The following is a 27835-nucleotide window of genomic DNA, read 5'->3' on the forward strand; positions in this document are numbered from 1 at the left end:
ATTTAAAGGCTAGAGTATACAAATGAGTTTTAAGGTGAGACTTAAATGCTTCTACTGAGGTGGCATATCGAACTGTTACCGGGAGGGCATTCCAGAGTACTGGAGCCCGAACGGAAAACGCTCTATAGCCCGCAGACTTTTTTTGGGCTTTGGGAATCACTAACAAGCCGGAGTCCTTTGAACGCAGATTTCTTGCTGGGACATATGGTGCAATACAATCGGCAAGATAGGATGGAGCTAGACCGTGTAGTATTTTATACGTAAGTAGTAAAACCTTAAAGTCACATCTTAAGTGCACAGGAAGCCAGTGCAGGTGAGCCAGTACAGGCGTAATGTGATCAAACTTTCTTGTTCTTGTCAAAAGTCTAGCAGCCGCATTTTGTACCAACTGTAATCTTTTAATGCTAGACATGGAGAGACCCGAAAATAATACGTTACAGTAGTCGAGGCGAGACGTAACAAACGCATGGATAATGATCTCGGCGTCTTTAGTGGACAGAATGGAGCGAATTTTAGCGATATTACGGAGATGAAAGAAGGCCGTTTTAGTAACGCTTTTAATGTGTGCCTCAAAGGAGAGAGTTGGGTCGAAGATAATACCCAGATTCTTTACCGTGTCGCCTTGTTTAATTGTTTGGTTGTCAAATGTTAGAGTTGTATTATTAAATAGAGTTCGGTGTCTAGCAGGACCGATAATCAGCATTTCCATTTTTTTGGCGTTGAGTTGCAAAAAGTTAGCGGACATCCATTGTTTAATTTCATTAAGACACGCCTCCAGCTGAGCAAGAGTCTTTTGCTCAGTGCCTGTGTTTTTAAAAGGTGTAAATCTTTATTGTTTTACAGTTCTCTTTTATGTATTTTTAAAATGTATGCCTTAATGTATTACTTTTTTGAAACTGCTCTGTGACATGTGCTGTTGACCTCTTGGCCAGGTCACCCTTGTGAAAGAGATCTTGATCTCAATGGGTTTCTTATCTGGTTAAATAAAGGTTCTGGAATCGTCCAATCCTACTGGAAAATACCGTTATCAATGTACTTTTTGCGTGACTTTTGACAACCCTAATTTCCATTTACCGTATTTTTCGGAGTATAATTCGCTCCGGAGTATAAGTCGCACCTGCCGAAAATGCGTAATAAAAAAGGGGGAAAAAATATATAAGTCGCACTGGAGTATAAGTCGCATTTTTTGGGGACTTTTATTTGATAAAACCCAACACCGAGAATAGAAATTTGAAAGGCAATTTAAAATAAATAAAGAATAGTGAACAACAGGCTGAAAAAGTGTACGTTATATGAGGCATAAATAACCAACTGAGAAGGTGCCTGCTATGTTAACCTAACATATTATGGTAAGAGTCATTCAAATAACTATAACATATCGAACATGCTATACCTTTACCAAACAATCTGTCACTCCTAATCGATAAATCCCATGAAATCTTATACGTCTAGTCTCTTTCGTGAATGAGCTAAATAATATTATTTGATATTTTACGGTAATGTGTTAATAATTTCACACATAAGTCGCTCCTGAGCAACGTTCCCTCTAAAGTACGCACCTGTGCAATTGCACATTGCTCACGCATCCTCTTCACACAGCAAATTTCGGCTGCGCACAAAATCAAATAAAAAAGATAAGCGCATAACAGTGTGCACGTCTGCCGTCGCTCACATGTGCGCCACTGAATGCTCAAGGAGTTTAGGAGTTTGCTCACACATATGAAAAATTGGAGGGAAAATTGCTCCTGAGTATAACTGTGACTTATAGTCCGAAAAATACGGTATTCTAAATTATTAAAAAATGTTTGTTAGTGTCACCGGCGCTGCTGCTGGACGAGATCGAGGCGGCAGAGTCTGAGGGCAACGACGAGCGCATCGAGGGCCTGCTGTGTGGAGCGGTGAAGCAACTCAAGATGAACCGAGCCAAGCCGGACGTCACGCTGTACCTCAGCCTCATGTTCCTCGCCAAAATTAAACCCAACGTCTTTGCCACAGAAGGAATCATAGAGGTAACGGATTCCTTTGCCTGATATTGGACAAATAAATGTACGATTGTGCTTTTGCTTTGAAACGTGTTCTTGTCATCAGGCCTTGTGCAGCCTGCTGCGGCGAGACGCTTCCATCAACTTTAAAGCGAAAGGAAACAGCCTGGTGTCCGTGCTGGCCTGCAATCTACTGATGGCCGCCTACGAAGAGGACGAGAACTGGCCTGAGATTTTTGTCAAGGTGAGACCACCTCTTCTCATCACATGTGCCGTTTTTCTTGTCCCGCTTATGCAGAGGTTTTGATGTTTTTCCAGGTATATATCGAGGATTCCCTGGGGGAAAGAATCTGGGTGGACAGCTCTCAATGCAAGAACTTTGTAGACAACATCCAGACGGCTTTCGGCACCAAGATGCCCCCTAAGAGCATGCTGCTGCAGGCCGAAACAGGACGAGCCAGTGGGGAGTTTAGTGCAGGTACTGACTTAACATGCTGAATAATTTGTATACTATAATATGTGTACTGCACATATACATTCACAGAACAAACATACACATTCTATACATTAACAATCCAATCCAGGGGTGTCAAACTCAAATACAGAGTGGGCCAAAATTTAAAACCGAACAAAGCCGCGGGCCGAGGTTGAACAAATTAACCTTTTAATAGGTTTAATAAGTTTTGCATTGAATATTCAATCCAATCCAATGCACTTTATTTATATAGCACATTTAAACAACAATAACGTTTCCAAAGTGCTGCACAGCCATGTTAAAAACAATTGTAAAAAAATAAATAAATAAATAAAATAAAATTTTAAAAAAAGTATATATATATATATTATGCTCCACCAATGACTGAATAAAACAAAAAATGAATAAAAATAAAACCAATAAAAACAATATAAAAACAAATATGATTAAAAACTATTTTAAAGGGTAAAATCAATTAAAACAGTAAAATAAAAATAAAAGTGTATAAAAAAACACAGAGGACAACAGAGGACCACACAACTCACGTAGTGTTAAAAGCCAAAGAATAAAAGTGGGTCTTAAGACGAGACTTAAAACACTCCACTGTGGAAGCAGTTTGAACATGGAGCGGCAGAGTGTTCCAGAGCTTAGGGCCGATCACAGAGAAGGCCCCTGTCTCCCCTGGTCTTAAGTCTGGTCTTGGGCACCACGAGCTGGAGCTGGCTTTCGGACCTCAGAGCGCGCGCAGGGATGTAAATTTGGATGACGTCCGAGATATATTGAGGTGCCAGTCCATGTAAAGATTTCAAAACAAACAGCAATGTTTTAAAATCAATTCTAAAATGAACAGGGAGCCAGTGCAGACTCTGAAGAATTGGGGTTATATGCTGGCGTTTCCTGGCCCCTGTTAAAAGTCCTGCTGCCGCGTTCTGGACTAACTGCAACCGGGAGAGAGCTTTTTGGCTAATGCCAGCATAAAGTGCATTGCAGTAGTCCAGGCGACTTGAAATAAAAGCATGCACGACTTGTTCAAAAAGGTTAAAAGATAAAAACGGTTTAACGTTTACTAAAAGACGAAGGTGATAAAAACACGATTTTAAAACAATTGAACAAGCAAGGCTTATATAACTTTATAGTGACATGCAAAATCGAGTTTCTAATAATAATTAAAAAATATCAATGGTATATCAAATAAAATTTAAATAAAAATTGAATGCCTCTTTTCGGCGGTGGGGTTGAGGTGGACGGGGTTTGGTGATAGCGGGGGGTGTATGTTGTAGCGTCCCGGAAGAGTTAGTGCTGCAAGGCGTTCTGGGTATTTGTTCTGTTGTGTTACGGTGCGGATGGTCTCCCGAAATGTGTCATTCTTGTTTGATGTGGGTTCACAGTGTGGCGCATATTTGTAACAGTGTTAAAGTTATTTATACGGCCACCCTCAGTGTGACCTGTATGGCTGTTGACCAAGTATGCCTTGCATTCACTTGTCTGTGTGTATAAGCCGCATATATTATGTGACTGTTTGTATAGAGGAAAAGCGGACATGGAGACAGGTTATAGAGAACGGCAAAGGCAGTGCCTTTAAAGCCCACCCCAAATATTGTTGTCCGGGATGAAATTCGGGAGGGGCACTGAACTTTGGGAGTCTCCCGGGAAAATCGAGAGGGTTGGCAAGTAATAGTGTTAGTGGTGAATGCGGTGTTACAGCGGCGGGCCAGCTCTAATGTTAATTTGATATTGCCTCAAGGGCCAAGTCAAATTACACGGCGGGCCAAACTTGGCCCGCGGGCCAGAGTTTGACACCCATGATCCAATCCAATCCACTTTATTTGTGTAGCACATTTAAACAACATAAATGTTTCCAAAGTGCTGCACAACAATATTAAAAAATCTAAATTAAAATAATATTTAAATATCCTTCGCTCCACCAATGACTGAATAAAAAATAAAACCATTAAAATTTTTTTTTAAAAAGTGTACGTCAAAATGCCAAATATTGGCGTAAATAATCGGCCCGGTCGATCTGTAATGAAAAATATGAACACTATATTTAAGCTACTTCTTTATTCTCTTCTTCTGTGTGTAATATGTTCAGCTTCATCCTCCAGTGTACATGATAATGACAATTGATATTGGTACTTAACCTCTCAAGGCCCACGCTGCTTTTTTTAAATTTCTCTTTGCTATTTGGGCTTATTGGACCCTAATTAGAATAAAAACTAAAAATCATCTTTTTATATGATGTACTTCGTCCATAAGTACACAAACGTGTACTTCATGTTAAGTGACATGCTAATTCTTATTTTCACACCTTTTTTCTTTCAAATTCCATTGTATGTTATACTCTTTTGACACCACCAGATTGCAGTATAAGTGTCCACATAAGTGGCCATAAGACCTCAATTCAGTAGTGTACACAATTTTGTAAATAAGAGCTAAAAGGTGACATGCGGACCGTTAAGTATTTCAAACTGGCCCGCCAGACATTCCCAAATAGTTGTTTTAGATCTTTAAGATGGAAACTGTAGCTGACATTATGATGTGCAGTGATATTTTCAAATGACCGTAAGTCTTGAACTATACAAAGTATTTCAATGGTTGGAATCTGTGCTTTTATATATAGTTACTATGGTAATTAATTAGTTAGTGTGGGTGGGGAGCGTTTCCACAGAGTGTCAGCCTGAAATGTGGGTGTCAGGGACAGACGTGGAAGGAGATTTTCACAACAAAGTTCCAAAGCTTAGTTATATATCAGATTGTATATTGTACTTTTACCCTTTGCATTCATATTTCGCTGTTTGTCACATTTTTGTCGCGTTTTGCTGAATTGGGACGGCGTGGCGCAGTGGCAGAGTGGCCGTGCGCAACCCGAGGGCCCCTGGTTCAAATCCCACCTAGTACCAACCTCGTCACGTCCGTTGTGTCCTGAGCAAGACACTTCACCCTTGCTCCTGATGGGTGCTGGTTGGCGCCTTGCATGGCAGCTCCCTCCATCAGTGTGTGAATGTGTGTGTGAATGGGTAAATGTGGAAGTAGTGTCAAAGCGCTTTGAGTACCTTGAAGGTAGAAAAGCGCTATACAAGTACAACCCATTTAATTGTAAAATATGTCGATCGAAAGCGGGTGTGACGTTCATATGTTGTCAAAATTCAGTGTTTTATCGTTCATAGAAAAACGTAAAATTCCATTCTGTTTTTTAAGACGGTTTGTCAAAACGTTTTTAGCATTCAATCAGACATTATTGTGAGGTTTTGTATTAGTGTTCCTAAAAATAGATATACCGGCCCTCTCTAAATTTGGCGCCCCAGTCAAAATAATTGCCCAGGTCTGCTTTAGAGGATTTAAGATACAAAGAAATGCAGTTTTTTTTTGCTTCATGGTGGCAGAGGGGTTAGTGCGTCTGCCTCACAATCCGAAGTTCCTGCAGTCCTGGGTTCAAATCCAGGCTCGGGATCTTTCTGTGTGGAGTTTGCATGTTCTCCCCGTGAATGCGTGGGTTCCCTCCGGGTACTCCGGCTTCCTCCCACTTCCAAAGACATGCACCTGGGGATAGGTTGATTGGCAACACTAAATTGGCCCTAGTGTGTGAATGTTGTCTGTCTATCTGTGTTGGCCCTGCGATGAGGTGGCGACTTGTCCAGGGTGTACACCGCCTTCCGCCCGATTGTAGCTGAGATAGGCGCCAGCGCCCCCCGCGACCCCTAAAAGGGAATAAGCGGTAGAAAATGGATGGATGGATGGAAATGCAGTTTATTTTCCGTAATTGTGGTGATTCTAATTTGTTTGGAGGGGCGGTTTTCTGCTGTGTATGAGACACATAATTGGCTTCTAGCTGATTGTCAGCCGGGGCACTAAAAATAAATCTAGGTTCAGCCAGAGGGGATCAGCGTTTGTGATCGGCAATACAATGCATTAATCGGCAATGGCGAACGCATACTTTTTCACGAAAATCTGCGTATTTTTATTTTTTACATGCTTTAAATACCATGATCTTCTTGTAGGGAGCAGTCCTCATCCATCAACTCCTGATGAGGACGACAGCCAGGTTGAGTTACTGATAGCTGAAGAGAAACTCAGCCCTGAGGATGAAGGGCAGGTTATGCCAAGGTATAATGCCAACAATACAAATCAACGTACACGTTTACGATGGCTCATTTTAAGGAGTCCTTATCCGACTCAACGCAGGTATGAGGAACTAGCGGAGAGCGTGGAGGACTACGTGCTGGACGTCCTCCGAGACCAGATGAACCGCCGGCAGCCCATGGACAACGTGTCCCGCAACCTGTTGCGCCTGCTGACGGCGGCGTGCGGATACAAAGAGGCCCGACTCATGGCCGTGCAGCGGCTGGAGATGTGGCTCCAGAACCCAAAGGTACTTGGACGTTCACCGCAGCCCGGTTGCGAATCGCAGCGCTCTTGACGTGCAGTTTTCTCCTGGCGCGCAGTTGACCCGACCGGCTCAGGACCTCCTCATGTCGCTGTGCATGAACTGCAACACGCACGGCGCGGACGACATGGAAGTGATCTCCAACCTGATCAAGATCAGACTCAAGCCCAAAGTGCTCCTCAACCACTACATGCTGTGTGTCAGGTATGACCACTCTGCAGTTTCTGTTTCTTCCCCCACTGCTGTTACAACCTGGTCAATTATTACACGGGGATACTTCAGTTTTCGTTAAAAGCCAATTGCTTTATAACTAGGGATGCACCGAATAATCGGTCACCGAATATATTCGGCCGAATAAGGCAAAAAAAGCCACATTCGGCCTTCGGTGGAATGATTTAAAAGCAAGGCCGAATAGTGGCGTGTGACGCAATGACGCAATTTTTTGACGCGGTGACGCAATCAACCAACGTGCAGTGACGACGTAACCCGGCGCCTTTGGAAAAATGTCAGCAGTGTGGAGATGTTTTAAAGTGTCGGAAAGTGACAAAAGAATTGCAGTTTGCAACGAATGTTCAGCCAAACCGTCTCGAGGAGGTGCCTCAGCAAAGACCTTCAGCACTACTGCTTTAATTTATCATTTAAAAGCTAAACACCCAGAAAAGCATGCCGAGTACGAGAGAGCTGAAAGGAGAGCTGGTCACAGCACTTGAACGCCCACCCCATCCGTGGCCGACGTCTTTGAGAGGACGAAAAAAGTTTGCGACTGACAGTGGAATTAAACGGAATTACAAAGAAGGTAATGGAGTTTATGGCTTTGGATGATCAACCGTTTAGTGTTGTGGAGGAAATTGGCTTTCGAAGACTCATGGAGCACATTGAACCGCGTTACACGATACCGAGCAGACGGTATTTCTTCTGTTTACATTATTAGCCTGTTGTGTAGGCTACCTGTATAAGTGTATGAGGTTACAAGCACACACTTATTGAGATTTAGTGGGGCCTCTGTTTACATTATTAGCCTGTTGTGTAGGCTACCTGTATAAGTGTATGAGGTTACAAGCACGCACTTAATTGAGGATTACTTGAGCCTTCTGTTTACATTATTAGCATATCTACTGTGGCTAAGCAGACTTTTGCCAAAAGGACAATAATTCATTTGTTGTGGGTTTATCCACTTTAATGCACTTTATTTTTTTGGGAATGCATGGTTTGTTTGAAGGCCTAATAGAAATGAAAAACTTTGTGCTTTTTTTGAAAGGCAAAGGCTACTGGAATATAAAAAAAATGTCAATATTCAATAAAAAAATACTTTACTTGAAAAACATGTCTAAAATGTATGCAATATAAAAAAAACTGTAAAAAACTGCATTCATTATTCGGTATTCGGCCTTTGGCCAAGCGTTTAAATTTTTTTCGGCTTCGGCTTCGGCCACAAATTTCCATTTCGGTGCATCCCTAATTATAACTGAAGACACTTTTGCCATAAGAAATCATGTATACCCAATGAAACCATTCCAGACACCCACAAATATGAACACAAAACACATGTTTATGTAGAATTAGGCCTGCACATTCAATACAATTTTAATGATGATTTTGACTGCAACAATTAAGTGAACGAGATCGTGGGCAATTTTACCATTTGAAAGGGAATTGAACTTATGTATTTTCATTCACAATCCAATCCAAACTTCTTTTTATATGCATTCTAAGTTGTAAAACAGGTTCAGTACGAGGTGGCTAACAATGCAGCTTATGCAGGGGTGTCAAATTCATTTTAACTCTGAAAAATTCATCATGCAGGTGGATAAAAAGTACTTGAAATTGACATTTTGACAGTTCTTACCCAAACTAATGTTACAGTTGCACAGAACTAAACCACGTTGCTGAAAAGAAGCTTTAAAGGCCTACTGAAATGAGATTTTCTTATTTAAACGGGGATAGCAGGTCCATTCTATGTGTCAAACTTGATCATTTTGCGATATTGCCATATTTTTGCTGAAAGGGTTTAGTAAAGAACATAGACGATAAAGTTCACAACTTTTGGTGGCTAATAAAAAAGCCTTGCCTGTACCGGAAGTAACAGACGATGTGCGCGTGACGTCACAGGTTGTGGAGCTCCTCACATCTGAACATTGTTTATAATCATGGCCACCAGCAGCTAGAACGATTCGGACCGAGAAAGCGACAATTTCCCCATTAATTTGAGCGAGGATGAAAGATTCGTGGATGAAGATAGTGAGAGTGAAGGACTAGAAAAAAAAAAAAAATGGCGAAGCCAGTTAGAGCGATTCAGATGTTATCAGACACATTTACTCGGATAATTCTGGAAAATCCTTTATCTGCTTATTGTGTTACTAGTGTTTTAGTGGGATTATATTGTACCTGAAAGTCAGAGGGGTGTGGTGACCGCCAGTATCTCTGGTAGGAGGAAGTAATAGTCCGCAGCTGCAGGAGGACGCAAGCTCCGCTCATAACTACGGTAAGAGCTGACTTATTACCACAATTTTCCCACCAAAACCTGCCGGTTGACATGTGGTCGGGATCCATGTTAGCTTGACCGCTTTGTTCCATAGTAAAGCTTCACCTTCGGGAATTTTAAACAAGGAAACACCGGCTGTGTTTGTGATGCTAAAGGCAGCTGCAGTGCACCGCTTCCCACCTCCATTTTTCTACTTTGACTTCTCCATTATTAATTGAACAAATTGCAAAAGATTCAGCGACACAGATGTCCAAAACACTGTGTAATTATGCGATTAAAGCAGACTACTTATAGCTTGGATCGGGCTGGAAAAAAATGTCCGCTACAACCCGAGACGTCACACGCAGACGTTTTCAAACAGGATACCTCGCGGGAAATTTAAAATTGCAATTTAGTAAACTAAACCGGCCGTATTGGCATGTGTTGCAATGTTAATATTTCATCATTGATATATAAACTAACAGACTGCGTGGTGGGTAGTAGTGGGTTTCAGTAGGCCTTTAAGCTTACTGTTGTTGTGGCCTTGAACTTCCAGGGAGCTACTGAACGCGCACAGGGACAACCTGGCCACTATGGTGAAGTTGGTCATCTTCAACGAGCTGTCCAACGCCAGGAACCCCAACAACATGCAGGTTCTCCACACAGTGCTGCAGCACAGCCCGGAGCAGGCACCAAAGGTATGTTTATTTTCTTTCCTCCCCTTTTCGGAGACAGCTCGTAAGGATGCTATTGATCTTGTCTCGTGTGGTGCAGTTCTTGGCCATGGTGTTCCAGGACCTTCTCACCAACAAGGACGACTACCTCCGCGCCTCACGAGCCCTGCTGAGGGAGATCATCAAGCAAACTAAACACGAAATCAATTTCCAGTCCTTCTGCTTCGGTTTGATGCAGGAGAGAAAGGAGGCCAGCTACGTGGACATGGAGTTTAAAGTAAACGTTTCAACTTCGCTTCAAGTCAGGCTTGTTCGCTTCTGCAGTTAAGTCTGACTTTGCTCGACTCTCCTGCAGGAGCGCTTTGTAATCCAGGTGACAGATTTACTGACCGTCTCCATGATGTTGGGCATCACAGCTCAGGTCAAAGAAGCCGGCATTGCTTGGGACAAAGGAGAGAAGAAGAGTGAGTCATGATTACCGTATTTTTCGGACTATAAGGCACGCTTAAAATCTTTTCATTTTCTCAAAACTCGACAGTGCGCCTTCTAACCCGGTGCGCCAAATGTACGGAATTATTTTGGCTGTGCTTACCGACCTCAAAGCTATTTTATTTGGTATATGGTGAAATGATAAGTGTGACCAGTAGATGGCAGTCACACATAAGAGATACGTGTAGACTGCAATATGACTCAAGTAAACAACACCAAAATTGTATATGTTCCATTGAAACTATAGAAAATTACACACGGCATAGCTGGTAGAGTGGCCGTGCCAGCAAATTGAGGGTTGCAGGTTCGATTCCCGCTTCCGCCATTCTATTCACTGCTGTTGTGTCCTTGGGCAAGGCACTTTACCCACCTGCTCCCAGTGCCACCCACACTGGTTTAAGTGTAACTTAGATATTGGGTTTCACTATGTAAAGCGCTTTGAGTCACTAGAGAAAAGCGTTATATAAATATAATTCACAAATCTGTCAAAATGTTTTAGTATGACTTTGGTGAGCTATGAAGCCGCACCGCTTGATGGATTGTACTGTGCTTCAACATAGGAGTATTATTTTGGTGTGTGTATAAGGTAAGACGTATCCGGCATTTTGTTTCGCAATATTATGCAAAAGCAAATTTTCTTTCCTTCTGGTACCTGCTGATTTGTATTTAGGATCTGCATAAGTAAGTCCTGAAAATTTGTGCGCGTCCGTCTTTGTAGTCCGCGGCGACACTGTAGTCCAGTGGTCCCCAACCACCGGGCCGCGGCCGGGGCTACCAATCGGGCCACGGCCCCGTACCGGGGCGCAGAAGAATTTTTTATTAAAAAAAAAAATAAAATAAATTTTAAACATTTTTTATTTTTATTTTTTTGATTATTAAATCAACATAAAAAAATACAACAAACACTTACAATTAGTGCACCAACCGCAAAAACCTCCCTTTTTCATGACAAAAATGTCCCTTTTTCAAGACAAAAAATAAAAAAATAAAAAAAAAACAACCCACCCCCGGGCCGCGGGTTAAATTATTAAGCGTTGACCGGTCCGCGGACACAAAAAGGTTGGGGACCACTGCCGCAGTCGACAAGCTTCTTTATTTTTCTCTATCTTCTTGTTATAGGACATTCACCATCTGCTGTTGACATTTCTGATATAAAGGAGTGTAAAGTTCTTACTTATATCCGTCAGTAAACTCGCCTTAAAAGCACTAAAACATACTGGTGTAGTGAGTTTACATTATTCACCCAAGGAACTTTAGTTATTAGAGAGTTCCGGTCGGACGGTTTTTCACGGGACACATTTCCGGCGTTGTTGTTGTTTCCGGATGAGGAGATGCTGCTCTGTTATTGATTGAAGTAATATCTAAATGTCATTAAAAGAGTTAGCTCCATCTTTTGACACTTCTTCCACTCCCGTCCTTGCACGCTACACCAATACAACAAAGATGACGGCGAGAAGACGCTGTCGAAGGTGAGCAACGTAAAAAGAACAGCGCGTTCTGAAGCGACTGTCAGAAAGCAGCTTGAAGATGATCTGTAAAACCTAATCTATGCAACATTTTGACCAAAGAACCACCGTTACATGTTATGTAGACCACAAGGAAGTGTTTTATATTTAGAAAAAATAATAATATGACCCCTTTAATGCGCCCTATAATCTGATGTGGCTTTTGTAGGAAAATAGACCTGATTAGTCCGGCTCATCGGTGGTGCGCCCAATGGTCCGGAAAATACGGTACTTAGTCTTTTTTTTAGATGCAACCTTTCCCTAAACCAGCCTCTGTTTTGGTGCAGATTTAGAGGTCCTGAGGTCCTTCCAGAATCAGATCGCCTCCATTCAAAGGGACGCCGTGTGGTGGCTGCACTCTGTGGTTCCTACCATTAGCAAAGTGGGCGCCAAGGACTATGTCCACTGGTTGGTATTCTTGTGTCCAAGTTAGTTTTTAAGCGTTACCCTCTTTAATCCATCCCTCTTGTTTCCGCAGTCTTCACAAAGTGCTTTTTACAGAGCAGCCAGAGACCTACTACAAGTGGGACAACTGGCCGCCGGAAAGCGACCGAAAGTGAGTATCTTTTTGCCCAAGGATTTGTTGACTGGACTGAACTCGTCTTTCTGATCCTCAGTTTCTTCCTGCGCCTCTGCTCCGAGGTGCCCTTGCTGGAGGACACGCTGATGCGCATTCTGGTCATCGGGCTATCCCGCGATCTACCGCTGGGTCCGGCGGATGCCATGGAGCTCGCCGACCACCTGGTCAAGAGGGCGGCTGGCGTTCAGTCGGACGGTGCGTGAATAATACCGTCAAACCCTTTTAGGAAAATCAGGTTTGAGTTTAAAAATCAAAACATTGAGATTATTTCACCTCCTGTCAAACAGATCTGGAGGTCCTCGTCGTGGAGCGGATCCAGCTTATCGACGCTGTGCTCAACCTGTGTACATACCACCACCCAGAAAACATCCAGCTGCCTGCAGGGTACTCCGCTTTTAGTGTCCGATGCACTCAAACTGTCACACAGGTTTACACTAAACGTATAACAAATGACTCTAAATGTTTACAGGTACCAGCCGCCAAATTTGGCAATATGCACCCTTTATTGGAAGGCTTGGCTGCTGCTGCTGGTGGTTGCTGCCTTCAATCCACATAAAATAGGTAATGGGCTACATTGTTTATTATCTGGCTATTGACAAAAGTGTTAGGGCACCTGGAAATTATACAAACAGGAAGTATAAATGTGTTAGGAAACTTTTTCCCACTCTTTTCTGGGCTTTCTTCCAAGATGAACACATCTTTAAATCACTGTAGATATGGCTTTTTGTACTGGAAGTAGGGCTGGGCGATATTGGCTTTTACTTATATAGCGATATCTTTATGCAATATTGCGATATACGATATATATTACGATATTTTGCCTTGGCCTTGAATGAACACTCGATGCATATAATCACAGCAGTATGATGATTCTATGTGTCTACATTAAAACGTTCTTCTTCATACTGCATTAATATATGCTACTTTTAAACTTTCATGCAGAGAGGGAAATCACAACTAAGTCAATTGACCAAAACTGTATTTCTTAAAGGGGAACATTATCACAATTTCAAAAGGGTTAAAAACAATAAAAATCAGTTCGCAGTGGCTTGTTGTATTTTTTGAAGTTTTTTTCAAAATTTTACCGGTCTCGAAATATCTCTAAATAAAGCTTTAAAGTGCCTTATTTTCGTCTCTCTGCGAAGACACTGGCCATTTCCCTGTGACGTCACACAGTGCTGCCAATGTAAACAAACAATGGGAATACCACAGCAAGATATAGCGACATTAGCTCGGATTCAAACTCGGATTTCAGCGACTTAAGCGATTCAACAGATTACGCATGTATTGAAACATATGGTTGGAGTATGAAAATATTGAAGAAGAAACCGAAGCTATTGAGCGAATAGCTATTGACGCTATTCATAGCCATAGCATGGCCGAATAGCTGCGTTAGCATCGCCGGTAAAATGTGCGGACCGAACGATCAGGACTTTCGCATCTTTTAACACTGGAGCAACTTAAATCCGTCGATTGATAAGTGTTTGTTTCGCATTAAATGTGGGTGGAAGGAAACGTAATATAGTTGCAAATGCATCTACAGGTTATCCATACATCTCCGTGCCATGTCTGCTTTAGCACCGCCGGTAAATAGCATGTTAGCATCGACTAGCGTAGCATGTTAGCATCGATTAGCTGGCAGTCAAAATCAACAAAACTCACCTTTGTGATTTCGTTGACTATCGTTGCAAATGCATCTGCAGGTTATCCATACATCTCTGTGCCATGTCTGCCTTAGCATCGCCGGTCAAATGTGGAGACACTCTGGCACATTCAATGGGGGTCTGGCGGCAGACACTTTCGCATCTTCGGGCCGGTGGTGCAACTTGAATCCCTCCCTGTTAGTGTTGTTACACCCTCCGACAACACACCGACGAGGCATGATGTCTCCAAGGTTCCAAAAAATAATCAAAAAAACGGAAAATAACAGAGCTGAGACCCGGTGTCTGTAATGTGTTGAAAATGAAAATGGTGGGTGTGTTACCTCGGCGACGTCACATTCTCACGTCATCGCCTCCAGCGCGATTAAAAGAAAGGCGTTTAATTCGCCAAAATTCACCCATTTAGAGTTCGGAAATCGGTTAAAAATATAGATGGTCTTTTTTCTGCACCATCAAGGTATATATTGACGCTTACATAGGTCTGGTGATAATATCCCCCCTTAAATACTCTTCATTCTCTCACGGGTGACTTTTTAAATGTTGCTACCTCTTTGTAGTAACACTTCTGCTGCATACTTTGCATATTGCTGTTGTCTGCTGAATATCTTCCCACTTGAAGCCAAACCACCAGATTATGGATCCCCTGCTCTTTATTTTGGGCATTTATTGTTCTTCCTCCATTTGTGATCAGTTTCGCACCTTCTCTCTCTTGTAATATCACAAGCTCTGCTCTGCTCCGCTCTGCTTGTACGACCTGCCTCAGCTAACGTTAGCCATGCTGCTACCTCTCTGCTCGGCAAGAGGGTATGATGCCAGACGCTCGACAGTATGTGACGTATGTAAGAAGGCGGGCTTGTTTTCCGTCTCTGTGAGAAGGAATGAGAAACGGCAGTAATGTAATGCCCCCAGCTAAAATCAACTGTGTGAGAACATATAATGGAATATTACGATATAGTCATTTTCTATATCGCGCAGAGACAAACCTGCGATATATCGTTTATATCGATATATCGCCCACCCCTAACTGGAAGAACTAATATTTTGAGGGCTTTAGCACAATCTTAAATGATTAGTTGTGAATTAGGCAGGATGTCTCAATACTATTGTACTTTTTAATGTTAGGCTAGTGTTTCCCAACCTTTAGGACACACAACTAAACAAAAATGATGTCCATATATAGCAACAGGACTGCAATCTATTTGTGGGGTTATGGCGAGAATAATCGTTTTTTTCACTTTTGATTTAATACGGTTGTTGGAGCCTTGAGTATTGGCCAATGCCAATATTGACCCAATATACAATATCAGCAGGAATCATACATACTTTTGTTGTTTATATTTAGTAGTGTCACATGTTTGAAAAGGCTTGATCAAGTGAAATTCATGAGAGAACAATAGTGTGTATGACAAACGCCAACTTATTTATTATTAACCATCTGGAATGGACCTTTGTTGTCTTTCAATTTAATAGGAATGTACCGTATTTTGGGGATTATAAGTCGCAGTTTTTTTTTCATAGTTCGGCCGGGGGTGCGACATATACTCCGGAGCAATTTATGTGTTGAATTATTAACACATTACCGTAAAATATTATATAATATTATTTATCTCATTTGCGGAAGAGACGAAGAAAATGTCAGCAATCGCCACACACACGTCAACCAATAAGAATTCGGCGGGGGAGGGTCATGGCAGAAGTGCATTGTGGGTAATGGGATGCTAACTGCTATATGCTACTGACGTAGCTATTGAAATGGATCATTTCAACGTTGGCGGTAACTCAAAAACTGAGAAGGGCTGAACAAAAATGGCAATAAAAAGGAAATCATGTACTGCAGATTACAAGCTGGACGTAGTGAAATATGCAGCAGAAAACGACAAGAGGAAGCGGCGCATACCTTTGGAGTTGGCAGAGTAGTTTAGAGGCGATATCGAGGAAGAAGATTTCATCGCATTTATAGATTAGGCGTGACAGATTGTTTGGTAAAGGTATAGCATGTTCTATATGTTATTGTTATTTGAATGACTCTTACCATAATATGTTATGTTAACATAGCAGGCACCCTCTCAGTTGGTTATTTATGCCTCATATAACGTACACTTATTCAGCCTGTTGTTCACTATTCTTTATTTATTTTAGATTGCCTTTCAAATGTCTATTCTTGGTGTTGGATTTTATCAAATAAATTTCCCCCAAAAATGTGATTTATACTCCAGTGCGACGTATATGTTTTTTTCCTTCTTTATTATGCATTTTCGGCCGGTGCGACTTATACTCTGGGGCGATTTATAATCCGAAAAATGCGGTAATTGTTTATTCAACAGAACTTGGTGGCCACAATAATAATTTAAGCTAAGGACGCAGTCAGTCGAATGATGTGGACACATTTGTTACTGGATACATATCTGCCTTAGAGGCTTTGTATGCATAAGTAATATGTAATTATAATTGTGTGTGTATATTGACAAAAGTTGTGTTTTAACACTCCAAAATAGTTCAATTAAGGACATTTACTACGTATGTCTAGGTTGTGTGCTTAGCTGTTGTGTAGTTGCTAGCTCCTAATAGCCTATCATCTACCATGTTTACCTTTTGTAAATGTTTTTTCTGAAAAAGAATAGAAGACCAACCTTGTGTGCTTGTTGGAGGATATTTAGATGTTAACTGGCTGTCCAGCTTTGCACAAGCAAACACTCTGCGAGACTGCTTTATCACTGCGCTTATACTGTATATTTATTTGTTTTGTTAATATCAATATTGGATTAGGACACCCCTATATGTTACATTATATAATTTGTATAATTTACAATTGTATGTCATTGTAGTCAAAATGTCGGGGATTTAACCCGGGGCCTCATCCTGTTCGTGACGCCAATTTTATGTGGTGGCCTGTACGGGGACGCCAATTTTATGTGGTCGAAAAGTTAGACTCTAAAACAGGAACAATAGAGAGTTTGTTACAACAGTTTTAACTACTCCCAATCAGATAACACAAAGTTTAGATAGATAGATAGATAGATGGATAGTACTTTATTGATTCCTTCAGAAGAGTTCCTTAAGGAAAATTGAAATTCCAGCAGCAGTGTACATAGTTGAGATCAATTTAAATTAAAGTAAAAAGTAAATAATGGGGGTTTAAATGGAAACAAAATAGAGAAATATTAAAGTAGGAATGAAAAATAAAAAGCAACAATGGGAATAAAAAAATAACAGTAAAATAAGAATATAACAAGACAAAGTAGGCAGTAGTGACCATGTTATAAAAACGTAATGGACTGTTATTGTTTTGCATCCCCTGTCATCCTTGTACCCCCTGCCCCCCGCCCCAGAGAGGAGTTGTACAGTCTAATGGCGTGTGGGACAAAGGAGTTCTTGAGTCTATTAGTCCTGCACTTGGGATGAAGCAGTCTAGAACTGAACAGGCTCCTCTGGCTACTGATAACACTATGCAGAGGGTGACTGGCATCATCCAGGATGCTCACTAGTTTGTCAACAGTCCTCTTCTCTGCCACCGTCACCAGTGAGTCCAGTTTGATTCCCATTGTAGAACCGGCCCGCCTGATCAGTTTCTCAAGTCTGGAGCTGTCCTTCTTAGATGTACTGCCCCCCCAGCACACTACCATGTAGAAAAGAACACTGGCAACCACAGACTGGTAGTACATCCACAGGAGTTTTTTACAAATGTGGATGTACTACCAGTCTGACATTGTCTGTGTGAACATATTGATTGAACCAATATGTTCACACAGACAATGTCTTCGAAGACGAAAGATGGTGAACCCTCGTGAAGGAATTCAGAAAGAGCGCACATCAGGCTTGGTCTTCCCTTCTTATTTATACGCTCCATGATGGCCGGATTTGTAATTTAACAACTTATGTAACTGTCCAATGTTCAGGGTGACTTGACCTCTTATGTTGTGTCCCCTCCCAATGCATTTAGTTTGGAGGTAACCCAAGGACAGAAATTTTCCACTACATAATTTTTATGGAGGTCTTGGAAGTGACAAACTGAGCAAAAAAAACATGAAAAGCAAAACAATTATCTTTAGAAATCTTGAGGTTAGGAATTGCTGTGTTAGGCCACGTTTACCATCTGCCATGTCATTATACCATGAATTGATTAACGTGGACCTTGACTTAAACAAGTTCCATCCATCCATCATCTTCCGCTTATCCGAAGTCAGGTCGCGGGGGCAGCAGCCTAAGCAGGGAAGCCCAGACTTCCCTCTCACCAGCCACTTCGTCTAGCTCTTCCCGGGGGATCCCGAGGCGTTCCCAGGCCAGCCGGGAGACATAGTCTTCCCGACGTGTCCTGGGTCTTCCCCGTGGCCTCCTACCGGCTAGACGTGCCCTAAACACCTCCCTAGGGAGGCGTTCGGGTGGCATCCTGACCAGATGCCCGAGCCACCTCATCTGGCTCCTCTCCATGTGGAGGAGCAGCGGCTTTACTTTTGAGTTCCTCCCGGATGGCAGAGCTTCTCACCCTATCTCTAAGGGAGAGCTCTGCCACACGGCGGAGGAAACTCATTTCGGCTGCTTGTACCCGTGATCTTATCCTTTCGGTCATAACCCAAAGCTCATGACCATAGGTGAGGATGGGAACGTGGATCGATCGGTAAATTGAGAGCTTTGCCTTCCGGCTCAGCTCCTTCTTCCCCACAACGGATCGATACAACGTCCGCGTTACTGAAGACGCCGCACCGATCCGCCTGTCGATCTCACGATCCACTCTTCCCTCACTCGTGAACAAGACTCCTAGGTACTTGAACTCCTCCACTTGGGGCAGGGTCTCCTCCCCAACCCGGAGATGGCACTCCACCCTCTTCCGAGCGAGAACCATGGACTCGGACTTGGAGGTGCTGATTCTCATTCCGGTCGCTTCACACTCGGCTGCGAACCGATCCAGCGAGATCTTGTTTAAGTCCGACTTAAACGAGTTGAAAAACTTATTCGGGTGTTACCATTATCATGTTAGACCCGCTCGACATCCATTGCTTTCCTCCTCTCCAAGGTTCTCATAGTCATCATTGTCACCGACGTCCCACTGGGTGTGAGTTTTCCTTGCCCTTATGTGGGCCTACCGAGGACGTCGTGGTGGTTTGTGCAGCCCTTTGAGACACTAGTGATTTAGGGCTATATAAGTAAACATTGATTGATTGATTGATTGAATTGTACAGAATATGTACTGAACTGTGCAATCTATTAATACAAGTTTCAATCAATCAAAGCCATTTTCTTCTGCAGGCTTGGCTGCCTGGGATGGTTACCCCACCCTAAAGATGCTCATGGAGATGGTTATGACAAAGTAGGTGCCCTGGTCCGAGTTGCATCCTCTTAATGAGACAAGAGCTAAACGTCGCTGCCTCCACAGCAACTACACGTACCCGCCGTGCACCGTGGCGGATGACGACACGAAAACGGACATGATCAGCCGCGAGCTGCAGACCTCCCAGCGGGAGAAGCAAGAGATCCTGGCCTTTGAGAGTCACCTTGCGGCCGCCTCCACCAAGCAGACCATCACTGAGAGCAACAGCCTGCTGCTCTCACAACTTACTAGTCTGGACCCGCAGTAAGATCACATGACCCAAGCCGAATGCGTACCCTGGTTGTACATGTTTTTTTTTGTGTTCAGGGGTCCTCCTCGTCGACCTCCTCCTCAGGTACAGGAGCAGGTGAAGACCCTCAACCAGTCCCTGCGCCTCGGCCACCTTCTTTGTCGCAGCCGCAACCCGGACTTCCTGCTCAACATCATACAGAGACAGGTCAACTCGCAAAAGAAGAGTGGCATGACGCCCCCAAAGTGTCTAACTTTGACTTTTTAATATAGGCCTCCTCTCAGTCCATGCCATGGCTGGCGGATCTGGTGCAGTCTAGCGAGGGGTCTTTAGACGTGCTTCCCGTGCAGTGCCTGTGTGAGTTTCTCCTGCACGACGCCGCGGACGACAGCCTGCTAATGGACGACGACGACGAGGGGGGGAGCAAAGAGCAGAAGGCCAAGAAGAGACAGGTATTCTCATCGTGAATTCGCACTTTTCATGCATTTCTGTCCATTCATTGTAAATTGTCCTTGCCTACCAGCGACAACAAAAACAAAGGCAACTCCTTGGACGGCTCCAGGATCTTCTGTTAGGTCCAAAAGCTGACGAGCAGACGACATGCGAAGTGCTGGATTACTTCCTGCGACGTCTCAGCTCCTCTCAAGTGGCGTCAAGAGTCCTGGCTATGAAGGTAATCCTGTTATTACTTGAGCTATAAAAACACAATTGTCACACCATTTGAACCTGACTGCAGGGTTTGGCGCTGGTTCTGACTGAAGGAGGCCTCAAAGACGGAGAGGAACGCGACCAGCCCATGGAGGAGGACTCCGGTGATGCAGAGCTTCTTCCAGGGTACCAGTGGCTTCTGCAGGACCTCCCGAAACTCCCAATGTTTGACAGCGTCCGAGGCATGACGTCCACAGCCCTGCAGCAGGTCTGAATTCCTGGAAATTAAACATTTTAATAGGATATGTGGGAGAGTTTGATTTCTTTTTAACTTGTCTCTGTGCTTTCTCCCCGCAAGGCCATTCATATGGAGACGGATCCTCAGACCATTAGTGCTTATCTCATCTACCTCTCCCAGCATGCACCAGTGGAGGAGCAGGCTTCTCACAATGACCTGGCTTTGGTAATGACTACATGATGATATGACCATTAAGTATTGAAACGCGTCAGTTTGTGACATTTAGTCCTAATCCTTGATCTTCACATTTTCATTTTGAGTGTTTTTATGGCTTTAAACGCTTGGAGAGATTTAAAAAAAATTGTATTTAAAATAAAAACACGCCCTATTTAGTATGTTTGTTTAGAGCAGGGGTCTCAGACACGCGGGCCAATTGCGGCCTGTGAGACGTTATTTTGCGGCCCCCACCTTAATATGAAGGTTTAACGTTAGTGCGGCCCGCACATTTTATATGAATGGCGCTTGACAGTGTTGTGTGCGGAGCTGAAGGAATCTACCAATCACGGTGTGGTATGTGGCTCTCGAGGGCCGAACATTGACGCCCGACGAGCGGTTCGGTAGCTTCCGAAGCACTCCGCCGAAGGACCGAGCGACAATACAAAACTGTGGTGCACTGGACCACAGCGCTGATACTCCGACAGAGAGACCACTGGGCGAATCGGACATGTAACACGTTAGTCGTGATGTTAGCCAGTTCGGGGCTAATTGTGCTACCGTAACTGTATTTGGGTTATTTGGGTCCAAAATGGCTCTTTCAACGTTCTGGGTTGCCTACCCCTGCGTTAGTGGAAAAGCTGCAAATGAGTGAAATGACAGAAACGTTGCCATGGAGATGGTTTTCTTACGTGCCTGGCTGCAGTCACACCGCCACACTTGTCCGTCAGTAATAAAAGTCCCCGATAACCTAGACCAATTCAAACACTTTTTTTTTTTTTTTTATTGTTTAATTTGCATTGCCTCACATTCCTTAATTCTCATTTTGTTCATTTATATTTGGATTTTATTTTATGTTGAAAATCAAAATAAAGACCTTTTTAAAGGGGAACATTATCACAATTTCAAAAGGGTTAAAACAATAAAAATCAGTTCCCAGTGGCTTGTTTTATTTTTCGAAGTTTTTTTTCAAAATTTTACACCTCCCGGAATATCCCTAAAAAAAGCTTTAAAGTTTTTGATTTTCGCTATTTGCGATGCGACTGTCCATTTCCCTGTGACGTCATACAGTGCTGCCAATACAGACAACATGGCGGTTACCACAGACAGATGTAGCGACATTAGCTCGGATTCAGACTCGGATTTCAGCGGCTTAAGCGATTCAACAGATTACGCATGTATTGAAACAGATGGTCGGAGTATGGAGGCAGATAGCGAAAACGAAATTGAAGAAGAAACTGAAGCTATTGAGCGAATAGCTATTGACGCTATTCGGCCATAGCATGGGTGTACCTAATGAAGTGGCCCATAGCATGGCTGCCTTATTAGCATCGCCGGTAAAATGTGCAGACCAAACGATCAGGACTTTCGCATCATGTGACACTGGAGCAACTTAAATCCGTCGATTGGTAAGTGTTTGTTTCGCATTAAATGTGAGTATCTAGTTTCAAATGTACATACAGCTAGCGTAAATAGCATGTTAACATCGATTAGCGTAGCATGTTAGCATCGATTAGCTGGCAGTCATGCTGCGACCAAATATGTCTGATTAGCACATAAGTCAACAACATCAACAAAACTCACCTTTGTGATTTCGTTGACTTAATCGTTGCAAATGCATCTGCAGGTTATCCATACATCTCTGTGCCATGTCTGCCTTAGCATCGCCGGTAAAATGTGGAGACACTCTGGCACATTCAATGGGGGTCTGGCGGAAGACACTTTGGCATCTTCGGGCCGGTGGTGCAACTTGAATCCCTCCCTGTTAGTGTTGTTACACCCTCCGACAACTCACCGACGAGGCATGATGTCTCCAAGGTTCCAAAAAATAGTCGAAAAAATGGAAAATAACAGAGCTGAGACCCGGTGTTTGTAATGTGTTGAAAATGAAAATGGCGGGTGTGTTACCTCGGTAACGTCACGTTCTGACGTCATCGCTAAAAGACCGATAAACAGAAAGGCGTTTAATTTGCCAAAATTCACCCATTTAGAGTTCGGAAATCGGTTAAAAAAATACATGGTCTTTTTTCTGCAACATCAAGGTATATATTGACGCTTGCATAGGTTTGGTGATAATGTTCCCCTTTAAAAAGATTTTTTTTTTTAATAAATATTTTCTCGCGGCCCAGCTTCACCCAGACTCTGCATCCAGTGGCCCCCAGGTAAATTGAGTTTGAGACCCCTGGTTTAGAGCATAAGTTAACTGAGTAAAAAAAAAAAGTCAAAAACGTTTTTATATTCCCTATGAAAAATGAAGGATTTTATGTCCTGTTTGTGAAACGAATTAGACCTTGAAATATTTTAATTTACTTTGAAAAAACCCCTTAGGTAAATAGTGTGTAATGGAGTGACAACAAAAATGACAGTCAACAATTTGGGAGCACTTTGGAGAAGGAAATAATGTGTTTGAGTGACTGACCTCTGATATCACAGATGCTCATCTGGACACTTTTGATTAAATTAAACTAAGGTAAAGAGACAAGGTAAAAAGTCAAGGACAAAGTCCATATTTTTTTGGATTTTCTCTCCCTGTCGTGTTCCAATACTTATGTCCGTGTAGTTTTAACGCTGTCTCCTTTGCAGGACGTGGCCCGGCTCATCGTGGAGCGCTCCACCATCATGAACAGCCTGTTCTCCAAGCACTCTTGCAGACCGGAGTCGGAGGCCGTTCTCAGCGCTTTCCTCTCCATCTTCTCGGCGTACATCAGGAGGATGAGGAAGACCAAAGAAGGGGAGGACCTGTACAGCTGGGTACAATCCTCCACCTGAAGATCACGTTTGACAAACTCACTTTTGAAATTGATTTGTTTGTTTTTGTTTTTTTTAGTCAGAATCTCAAGATCAGGTGTTTCTGCGGTGGACTACGGGAGAAACGGCCACAATGCACATCCTTGTTGTCCATGCGATGGTCATCCTTCTTACTCTGGGCCCTCCTAAAGGTATTTTTGTTCAAATCTAAACATGCTTAGTTTAGATTTAACATGATGCCTGCTTGTGACATGGCTACAGGGGAGAGTGACTTCTACAACCTTCTGGACATTTGGTTCCCTGACAAGAAACCTTTGCCCACCGCCTTCTTGGTGGACACGTCAGAGGAGGCCCTGCTGCTGCCCGATTGGTTGAAACTACGAATGATCCGATCTGAGGTTTCCCGATTAGTGGATGCAGGTACGCTTTTAGAGCAAAATGTGTCTTCTCTCATTGGTCTGACTCATTTCAACTGTCCTGGTTTCCTCCCTCAGCTTTGCAAGACCTGGAGCCTCAGCAGTTGCTTCTCTTTGTTCAGTCGTTTGGCATTCCGGTCTCGAGCATGAGCAAACTCCTGCAGTACTTGGACCAGGCAGTCTCTCATGATCCACAGTCACTGGAGGAGAACATCATGGACAAGCGTAAGAGTCAGCTGCAATAAAAATATATATACTGTATTTTCCCGCACTATAAGGCGCACCTTCAATGAATGGCCTATTTTAAAACTTTGTTCATATATAAGGCGCATAGAATAGATGCTACAGGAGAGGCTGGGGTTACGTCATGCATCCTTTAGATCAGGGGTCACCAACGCAGTGCACCAGGTAGCCCGTAAGGACCAGATGAGTCGCCCGCTGGCCTGTTCTAAAAATAGCTCAAATCGCAGCACTTACCAGTAAGCTACCTCTATTTTTTTTATTTAAATTTTTTTTTACTCGCAAGCTGGTATCGCTTTGCTCCACATTTTTAATTCTAAGAGAGACAAAACTCAAATAGAATTTGAAAAACCAAGAAAATTTTTTAAAGACTTGGTCTTCACTTGTTTAAATAAATGCATTTATTTTTTTAGTATGCCTCTTCTAACGTTCAGAAAGACAATTTAAGAGAAAAATACAACCCTAAAAATGATTTTCGGATTTTTAAACACATATACCTTTTTACCTTTTAAATTCCTTCCTCTTCTTTCCTGACAATTTAAATCAATGTTCAATCAAATTTATTTTTTTATTGTAAAGAATAATAAATACTTTTTAATTTAATTCTTCATTTTAGCTTCTGTTTTGTCGACGGAGAATATTTGTGAAATATTTCTTCAAACTTATTATGATTAAAATTCCCAAAAATTATTCTGTCAAATCTAGAACATCTGTAGAATCAAATTTAAATCTTATTTCAAAGTCTTTTGAATTTCTTAAAAAAATTTTGTTCTGGAAGATCTAAAAGAAATAATAATTTGTCTTTGTTAGAAATATAGCTTGGTCCAATTTGTTATATATTCAAACAAAGTGCAGCTTGGATTTGAACCTATTTAAAACATGTCATCAAAATTCTAAAATTAATCTTAATCAGGAACAATTACTAATGATGTTCAATATATATATATATATATATATATATATATATATCTTGATTGGATAATCCAGAGAATAGTGCTCGATACCGTGGTAGAGCGCAATATGTAGGTGTGGGAAAAAATCACAAGACTACTTCATCTCTAGAGAACTGTTTCATGAGGGGTTCCCTCAATCATCAGGAGATTTTAATGGAAGCATTCACATACAATGGTTTATATAGGGCACAGAGTTGGGGGGTACAGGCAGGCGTAGGGTAACACATGAGCCAATCACCACACCCTACGCCTGCCTGTACCCACCCACTCTATGCCCTATATAAACCATTGTATGTGAATGCTTCCATTAAAATCTCCTGATGATTGAGGGAACCCCTCATGAAACAGTTCTGTAGAGATGAAGTAGTCTTGTGATTTTTCCCACATATATATATATATATATATATATATATATATTTTTTTTTTTTAATTTTTTTTTTTCAAAAAGATTCGAATTAGCTAGTTTTTCTCTTCATTTTTTTCCGTTGAATTTTGAATTGTAAAGAGTCGAAATTCAAGATAAACTATGTTTCAAAATTTAATTTTAATTTTTTTTGTGTTTTCTCCTTTTTTAAACCGTTCAATTAAGTGTTTTTTTCATCATTTATTCTGTACAAAAAACCTTCCGTAAAAGGAAAAAAAATGTACGAAGGAATGACAGACAGAAACGCCCATTTTTTATATATATATAGATTTATTTATTAAATGTAAATTGAGCAAATTGGCTATTTTTTTCAAATTATTTAAGTGTGTATCAAACTGGTAGCCCTTCGCATTAATCAGTACCCAAGAAGTAGCTCTTGCTTTCAAAAAGGTTTGTGACCCCTGCTTCTGACAACTCCATTTACTCCCAAAATGAATAAACAGCTGTTTTATTATTTTCCCCGATTCAATAAACACGTAAAAAACAGTCTGATACTGTTACGGTAAATCAAACGTTAGTGCAATCCCAATATAGTAACACTCGAAATAGTGCAAAGCAATAATATATCAATAACTCAACGTTGCTCAAACGATAATGTCACACAACACAACACACAAAATAAACATGTAAAGCTCACTTTATTAAGTTATTTCTCATCCACAAATCCCTCAAATTCTTCTTATTCAGTGTTCGAATCAAACAGTTGGGCGAATACGACATCCAACATGCCCGGCTCCGTCTCGTCGAAGTCGTCATTAAAAGAGTCAGTGTCGCTGCTGTTAATGTTAAATTCTTTCGCTGCTCCTCTATTCCCGTGTTCTACTTAGTGACTGATCGCCTTGAGTTTAAACTCTGTGTCGTAAGCGTCTCTCTAAATAGGAGACATTTTGGGGTCTTTACATAAACACACAGAAACGGCACGCCTCCCGCTGTCATATATCCCAGCATGCACCGCGCGCTTCTTCTACGAGGGAAAAGGAAGCTGGCGGCTGCTTACCGTAGTTGCAAGACCTCCATCCATCCATCCATCCATTTCCTACCGCTTATTGTGGCTCAATATTGGTCCATATATAAGGCACATTGAATTATAAGGCAGACTGTCTGCTTTAGAGAAAATTTCAGGTTTTTAGGTGCGCCTTATAGTGCGGAAAATACGGTATTTGGATTTACAAATTGGCCCTATTGTGTGAATGTGAGCGTGAAGGTTGTCTGTCTATATGTGTTGGCCCTGCGATGAGGTGGCGACTTGTCCAGGGTGTACGCCGCCTTCCGCCCGATTGTAGCTGAGATAGGCTCCAGCACTCCCCCGCGACCCCGGATGGATGGATTTACCTCGTTTTTTTCCTCATTTAACAGACTACATGGCCCACCTTGTGGAGGTGCAACACGAGCGCGGTGCCATCGGGGGGCACACTTTCCACGGGTTGCTGAGCTCCTCACTTCCTCCGCATAGAGGTAAGGTGCCTCCAACCGCTTCTGCAGGGCCAATTCCAACTGGGAAATGAATGAAAATGAAATGTCATTGCTTTACACAGATGCTGCTGAAACGAGTAAAGCCAAAGTTCCGGTGGAAACGCCGCACGGCTCCGTTAAGATGAGGGCAGCCACTCAGCTTCCTGGAGTCGGGCCTGATGATGACCTGGCGAGCTTGCTGATTCGGGTACTTGCAATAGTATTTTGCAAAACCAGTCAAGTTGTCACGTTGTGTAAATGGTAAATGGGTTATACTTGTATAGCGCTTTTCTGCCTTTTTAAAGGAACTCCAAGCACTTTGACACTATTTCTACATTCACCCATTCACACACACATTCACACACTTGATGGCTGGAGCTGCCATGCAAGGCGCTAACCAGCACCCATCAGGAGCAAGAGTGAAGTGTCTTGCTCAAGGACACAACAGACGTGACTGAGATGGTAGAAGGTGGGGATTGAACCAACTTCGCCACGCCGTCCCCAACCTAAATGATAAATGATAAATAAAAACAAAATATAATGATTTGCAAATCCTTTTCAACCTATATTCAATTGAATAGACTGCAAAGACAAGATACTTAACGTTTAAAATAGAAAACTTTGTTATTTAGAGTTGGGGGGGTGGCGGGGTTGAGCGGGGCGGGTTTGGTGGTAGTGGGGGGGTGTATATTGTAGCATCCCGGAAGCGTTAGTGCTGCAAGGGGTTCTGGGTATTT

The 27835-nt window shown here is 42.4% G+C and overlaps 1 protein-coding gene across 1 annotated transcript in view; it reads left to right on the top strand.

The window, feature by feature from the left end:
- The window catches only part of ints1 (integrator complex subunit 1), a 76060-nt gene that overhangs the window by 11549 nt on the left and 36676 nt on the right, over window positions 1-27835 (top strand). Inside the window, exons 4-30 of the mRNA XM_061905278.1 lie at window positions 1813-2009; window positions 2089-2226; window positions 2301-2460; window positions 6456-6561; window positions 6640-6826; window positions 6900-7045; window positions 9859-10000; window positions 10077-10253; window positions 10332-10440; window positions 12258-12378; window positions 12449-12526; window positions 12588-12745; window positions 12838-12934; window positions 13020-13111; window positions 19456-19516; window positions 19583-19780; window positions 19844-19973; window positions 20039-20218; window positions 20290-20439; window positions 20503-20682; window positions 20773-20877; window positions 23449-23616; window positions 23693-23804; window positions 23875-24033; window positions 24108-24254; window positions 27003-27101; window positions 27182-27306. Of these exons, the coding sequence (XP_061761262.1) occupies window positions 1813-2009; window positions 2089-2226; window positions 2301-2460; window positions 6456-6561; window positions 6640-6826; window positions 6900-7045; window positions 9859-10000; window positions 10077-10253; window positions 10332-10440; window positions 12258-12378; window positions 12449-12526; window positions 12588-12745; window positions 12838-12934; window positions 13020-13111; window positions 19456-19516; window positions 19583-19780; window positions 19844-19973; window positions 20039-20218; window positions 20290-20439; window positions 20503-20682; window positions 20773-20877; window positions 23449-23616; window positions 23693-23804; window positions 23875-24033; window positions 24108-24254; window positions 27003-27101; window positions 27182-27306 (3722 nt within the window). The remainder of the gene's footprint in view (window positions 1-1812; window positions 2010-2088; window positions 2227-2300; window positions 2461-6455; window positions 6562-6639; window positions 6827-6899; window positions 7046-9858; window positions 10001-10076; window positions 10254-10331; window positions 10441-12257; window positions 12379-12448; window positions 12527-12587; window positions 12746-12837; window positions 12935-13019; window positions 13112-19455; window positions 19517-19582; window positions 19781-19843; window positions 19974-20038; window positions 20219-20289; window positions 20440-20502; window positions 20683-20772; window positions 20878-23448; window positions 23617-23692; window positions 23805-23874; window positions 24034-24107; window positions 24255-27002; window positions 27102-27181; window positions 27307-27835) is intronic.

The sequence above is a fragment of the Nerophis ophidion genome, linkage group LG07, assembly GCF_033978795.1.
Source record: "Nerophis ophidion isolate RoL-2023_Sa linkage group LG07, RoL_Noph_v1.0, whole genome shotgun sequence".
Taxonomy (NCBI): Eukaryota; Metazoa; Chordata; class Actinopteri; order Syngnathiformes; family Syngnathidae; genus Nerophis; species Nerophis ophidion.